The sequence below is a fragment of the Orycteropus afer genome, unplaced genomic scaffold (genome assembly GCF_000298275.1).
Source record: "Orycteropus afer afer isolate SDZICR_OR568_19922 unplaced genomic scaffold, OryAfe1.0 scaffold00040, whole genome shotgun sequence".
Lineage (NCBI taxonomy): Eukaryota > Metazoa > Chordata > Mammalia > Tubulidentata > Orycteropodidae > Orycteropus > Orycteropus afer.
In genome coordinates, this window is record NW_006921627.1 from 15912797 (window position 1) to 15919340 (window position 6544).

General features: G+C 38.7%; 1 protein-coding gene across 1 annotated transcript in view; it reads left to right on the plus strand.

The window, feature by feature from the left end:
• The first annotated feature begins 2904 nt into the window (after nucleotides 1-2904).
• The window catches only part of TMEM52B (transmembrane protein 52B), a 9277-nt gene continuing 5637 nt past the window's right edge, over nucleotides 2905-6544 (plus strand). The window contains exon 1 of the mRNA XM_007937234.1: nucleotides 2905-2955. Coding sequence (XP_007935425.1) covers nucleotides 2905-2955 — 51 coding nt within the window. The remainder of the gene's footprint in view (nucleotides 2956-6544) is intronic.

Consider the following 6544-nt stretch of genomic DNA (forward strand, 5'->3'; position numbering starts at 1 on the left):
GGGAAGGGCAAGGGGGGAAAAAGCCATGTTCACTGGTAAACCTGTTCATACAGGTGAGCACTGGCACAGTTAGGAGAAGAGATGACCAAGCTAGCAAGGGGAAATATTCAAGGGCTGGGATAATGAGAAAGATAAAAAATGTTCTGGAGGGATTTGATATAAAAATGCACAGAAGAGGAATAAGGTATTAGTTATCCTGCATATTGGAAAAGAAAATCATTGGTAAAATTCAGTGCAAATCAAGATAATCTTAGCTAACACTTAAAAAATCAGGACTATTATGTGCATTTCATATATAATAACTTATTTAATATTCATAAGCCTCTGAGGTAAATATTATTATTGTCACCCCCATTTATATGAGATGAAACTGAGCCAACGGAGTGATGCAATAACTTGCCCAAGATCACACAACTAATAAGAAACAAACTCAAAAACCCACTGCCATCGAGTTGATTCCAATTCATAGTGACCCTCATTGGGTTTCCAACACAGTAAATCTTTCAAGAAGTAGATTGCCCCATTTTCCTTCCACAGAGCAGCTGGTGGCTTTTAACCACCAACCTTCTGGTTCGCAGTCAAACGTCTTAGGCACTGTGCAACCAGAGCTCCTTAATCAGTGACAAAACAGGTATTTAAACTCTTGTTGTTGTGTGCTGTCGAGTCGGATCCGACTCATACAACCCCTCCTTGGGTTTCCGAGGCAGTATCACTACGGAAGTAGATTGCCCAACCTTCCTTCAGAGGAGTGGCTGGTGGGTTTGAACCGCCAGCCTTCTGGTTAGCAATCAAATGGCTTAGGCACTATGCTACTAGAGCTCCTATTAGGCCTGGTGATCTACTATCTCTCTGAGAAAAGAAAGAGAAGGGAAAGGCTAATTATGCTTCCCCTGTACATTGCACTCTGAGTAGAAATGTTCTATTTAAATTTTCTTCATATTTTTTATTGTTTTTTTCTCTTTGGAAAAACAAAACAAAACATCCAGGACAGGTCAAACAGGTCTTTCTACTCCTACCTTATGAAAGGGACAATTAAGGATTGGAGAAATTAACTAATTTAGTAGAGGGCCAAGATTAGATTCCTGCTCTCCTTGTCCTACAAAATGCCTTCAACCTTGTCAAGCTTTCTGTTGCAATTTGGAAAACAATGTTTATCCTTTGCTTTTTCAGAAAAGACTCTAAGCACCCATTCAGTTGCGAAACTGATAGATTTTGATTCACTGTTATCACACTTACCTCCCACTTCTTGATTTCCTTAGCTAAGAAACAAAAATGATTTTCTCCTTCTCATCCCACATTGTCATGCTGTGTGAGGGTTGTTAAAATGTCCTCGGTCCCACCCAACATTCTCCCCTCTATAATCTCTCAGTGTTATTTGATGTTCAGAGTTAGAGAGCATCTGAAAGCTTGTTTTGTTTAATCTATGTGAGACAGATACATCCTTATAAACTATCATTTTTGACAAGCTCAGTCTACCCTCTGTGTGAAGTGCCATACTAACCGAAATCCATTTTATGACCACCCTTTACATATTCTTAAGAAATACTTTGTATTAAGTAACAAATTACTACAAGTATAAATCATTCATATAGTATTCATTTGTTCCTATACCAAAAACCAAACCAAACCCACTACCATCGAGTTAATTCCAACTCATAGTGATGTCCTTTGGGCTTCCGAGGTGGTAAATTTTTATGGAAGCAGACTGCCCAGTCTTGCTTCTGCAGATATGTTTATTTAAAATATTCTATTCTTTTTCAACTGTGCTTACTTTTACTCTCATTTTAGATTTTATTTTCTTGTGTGGCAAGATTTGTTTTTTTTCAATTGCAATGTCAATTTACCAGATAAGAAATAGAGAGACATCTATAAATCTTGGAACCTAGTTTAAAACAAAACAACATGTCTGTCTGACTTGTCTGTCCTGATGGAAATCTATTAGAAACAAATTTTGCCACCCAAAAAAATAAAAATGTGGGAGAAAAATAAGCACACATGAAAAGGAGTTGAGTATTTGTTAAGAAATATCTATAAGAACAAATTAATATTGTATGAATTATTTACTCTTAAGTAGTAATATGTTACTTAATATAAAGTATTTTATAAGGACATGAAAGGGATGATTATTAAATGGATTGTCAGTAAGACGCGCCACAGAGAGGTGGATTGAGCACCTGGAAACTTTAACCCTTAAATTTGATTTATATAAAGATGGGTTGGCTTTCCAGTTCATTTATCAATCTTTAAGACCTCCCTCAATGGTTAGAAACAAATGACCCAGAACCAGAAGAGTTGATTATCAACAACACAAATGGGAGGGCCTAAGTTTCAAGGAGCAAGAGGGGGGAAGCTAATCACATGGGAGAGTTAATGGAGATTGTCAGGGTGACTTTCAATCTTCAACAGTCACCCTGGACTGCTGTGGTGAAGAACCAAGAATACTGCTTGTTTTCTAATGGAGAAGAGAATATATTTGGTCACCAGCAATCTGCCTTTGACTTTTCTCAAAGCCAGTTTTCTCACCAGTGCCTAGAAAAGTACCTAATTCAGAGAACAGAGAGTCCTTCCTGTTTATCTTCCTTTTGAGGGCAGTGGGAGAAAGTCAAAGATGTATTATAGAAAGGAGTAATAATAGAAGGGAAGGAACTAAAACAAAAGGAAGCAAATGTAGAGACCATAAAAATAGAAATAGAGAAGGAAACCAGGATAAAAGAAGAGAGAAAAGACCACAGGATAAAAGTAGAGAGAAAGACCAGAGAATAAGAGAGAAAGAAAAACTGATTTACTGCTTAGAAAATTCTCTCTTTAAGTTGTCTAGGTCAAGAAGTAAGACATGGCACAGATCACAGAAAGAAGGCAAGAGATGCTCATTGACTGATTCTGGGGAAGCAAGAGTACAGCTCAATGGGAGTCCGAGCCCAGGCCACCACCTCTGCCCTGGTGTTCTTCATCCAGGTGAGTTCAGCTGTGAAAAGACAGGAAGAATTTTTTTTTTTTTTTGGTTTCTCAGGTAAATCAACTCTCAGAAGGATCTAGGAGGAAATGAATGTGGTAAGTGGGGAGATGGATAACCAGAATGTTTCCTTTTTATTATGGGGTTATGTGGCTGCATGTGTGACTAATGACGATGTCAGTGAAAAGATGAACAAAAATTAGGGTGGCCATAGATACAAATTTAAGGAGCTCTGGTGGCATAGTGCCTAAGGCATTTGACTGCTAACCAGAAGCTTGGTGGTTCAAACCCAGGAGCCAGCCTGCAGAAGGAAGACAGGGCAATCTACTTCCATAAAGATTTACCACCTTGGAAAACCCAATGGGGGTTGCTATGAGTCAGAATCAACTCAATGGCAGTGGGTTTGGTTTGGTTTGGTAGCGTAGTGGGTAAGACATTTGGGTGTTAACCAGAAGGTTAATAGTTCAAACTCACAAGCTGTTCCCTAAGAGCAAGATGAGGCAATTTACTTTCATAAAGATTTAAAGCCTTGCAAACCTAATGGGGGTCACTATGAGTCAGAATCAACTCAATGGCAGTGGGTTTGTTTTTAAGTTTTTATGGTACTTTGGAAGTATCACTTAAGTATCTCTCTCTCTCTCTAACATCTCATTCCCCCATATTCCAAGTAAAGTATCAAAACTACTTAACTTGAAACCCCTGAGACTATGGCCCCCAGCTGCCCTTTAGGTCTGGAACTGAACACACTCCTGTGGTTTCCAACCAAACAAAAGGGAGGCATATGAGCTGAACATTTACATTAGGTAGATACACTCCTTGGAGAGACCAATCATGGGAGAATAGAAGGGCTGTGTATGCACAGGGAGGCAGCTTGGGGGGCAGGAGTGCATGGGAGGGAAGGACATAGGGAAGAGGTAACTCTAGGGAGGAAGTGGGAGGAGAGCTATTGCACTGTGGGAGATTACAGTTAATGTCATGAGATACTGCTGTATGGAAAGGAATTTGCTCTGCATACTTTCACTCAAATCACAACAAAATTAAAAAAAAAAAAAAAGAACAGCATCATTGGGCAGTAAAAAATAAATAAATAAAATAAGAAATTTCCTTAAACTTAATTCTCACATCAGCCGTAACACTAATCTGGGAATTTAAATTCCTGTAGTCCAGAAATTAAAAGAGGAGAGACTCTTTAAAAATACTTTGGACCCTTTATTTCTCCCTATTGTAAATCAGAAGCCCCTGAGTAATCCACTGAGAAAGGGTATTGGTCTGAGGCATCCTGGACTCTTGTCAAAGACAAGTTTATATGGCAATGAAATCTGCAAGGGGCAGAGCAAACGAAATTAAGAGTATCTGATGCCTGTATAATTCCTGACAGACATGGAGTGTTTTTTGTACTTCTTGTGTGCCAATCAAGTTGGTATCTTTTTTCTTTTCTTTTTCTTGTATTTTCTCCCTCTTTTCTTTCCTTTCTCTTTTTTCCTCCTCTCCTCAAGAGGCCTGAAAGTGACATCTTATCTGCTGAGTACTTTGGGCTTCTCTGACTTTGATTCAGGAAAGTGAAGCAAAGTACCAGGCTTTGTTGAGAAAACACACACTTTGTCATCCTTAGTGGTCATGTACTTTAAACAAAAACAAAACTGAAAACGAGGAGTTTCTCCAAAGTCCTGCAGAGTACTGCTGTTAGTTTTTAATAAGTTCTTTTCACCTGACACGTCATGAGTATGTGATTCCCTTCTACTCCACCACCCTTGTTCCTGTCCCTTCAGTTTATAGATCTGTCCTTTTTAAAAGGATTTTATTATTGCTTTCCTAAATCTCAGATCAGATTGGAAGAGAGTTTAGAAGAAAATTTACCCAAAGGTTAACCCCTTTTTCAAAAGGGGTCTTTGAAAAAGAAAGGCAATTGAAATACAAAGTAGAAGAAAAAACACAGTGTTTTTCTATAAGGAGTAGAAGGGACTTAGTAGCATTGGTAGGGAGTTGTTAAATCAGATTTGTCCTGGTTCTATTAATTCATAAAACATATACTTATCATGGGAGCTCTGGTAGCGTAGTGCCTAAGGCACATGACTGCTAACCAGAAGGCTGGCGGTTCATACCCACCAGCCACTTCTCGGAACGGAGATGGGGCAATCTACTCCCGTAGTGATACCGCCTCGGAAACCCAAGGAGGGGTCACTATGAGTCAGGTCTGACTTGACGGCACATAACAACAACAACATACTCATCATAGAGTTTGATTTGAATTCAACAACCTCAATACGTGCACGCAGTTGGTCAAGTTATTTAAACTTCTATGACTCAGTCCCTTAACCTCTCAAAATATGGTTAAATATATCCACATAAATATACTCACCTGGCATAGAGCCTAAGGCATTTGACTGCTAACCAGAAGGCTGGTGGTTCAAATTCTTCGGTAGGAAGACTCTGTAATCTACTTCCTTAGAGATACTGTCTTCGGAAGCTAAGGTGGGGGGGGCACTACAAGTTGGATTTGACTCAATAGCAGTGAGTATATATATATATATATATATATATATATATATGGTTATTGTGATTAAACACTATGAAAATTAAAAGTTAATATCAGTTTTACTATTTACTAAAAAACAAAACTCACTGCCATCGAGTCGGATCTGACTCATAGACTTCTCCTTGGGTTTCCAAGGGAGTATCACTGCAGAAGTAGATTGCCCAATCTTCCTTCCAAGGAATGGCTGGTGGGTTTGAACCGCCAGACTTCTGGTTAGCAGTCAGGTGCCTTAGGCACTACGCTACATTGGATAAATACTTTCATTTTCCTTGCCTTTCTCCTTCTTCTTCATTATAGTAAGTAATGATTGTGGTACTGAAGGAATGAAAAGGGCAGCACAGTGAATTTAATTTGCAACTGCATAGGAATTGAGAGAACAATAGTAATATCCTGAGGGACAGATAAGGAAATTTCTAGGACAAGCCAATTGATACAAATGCCTACCTCTCATTCACTTTGGCAGTCGTACTCACCCACCACTAAATAAAACACAGGTTAGATATTTGCTCTTTCAGGTTTTCCCACATGATTTGCATGTGTGAAGGACAGGAAATTTGGGGAGGTCCAAGGGTGGAGTTTTGTGTGTTGTACTGTGTCCCCCAAAATATATATTGAAGTCCTGGTCCTTGCTCCTGTAGATGTGCTCCTGTTTGGAATCCAAGTTTTCTTTAGTTACAGTAATGAGGTCATACCAGAGGAAGGTAAATCCTGTAGGTACTCAATTCTGAGTTACAAAAAGAGCAAAATAATCTGCTATTTTATAGTATGGATGAATTTAGAGGCCATTATGCTGAGTGAAATTAATCACTCACAATAGGACAAATATTGTACAAGCATACTATTGTGAAAATCAAGTAAAAGTTTTCACAAAAAAAGAGAAATATTCTTTGATGATTACCAGAGGTGGGTTGGGAATTGAGGGTAAACCACTAACTAGAGGCTAAACCAAAAAAAAAAAAAAAAATTAGCCAATGAAAACCCTATGGAACAATATGTAAAAAACTAAAAACCGAACTCACTGCGGTAAAGTGGGATCTGACTCAGTGTGACCCCTC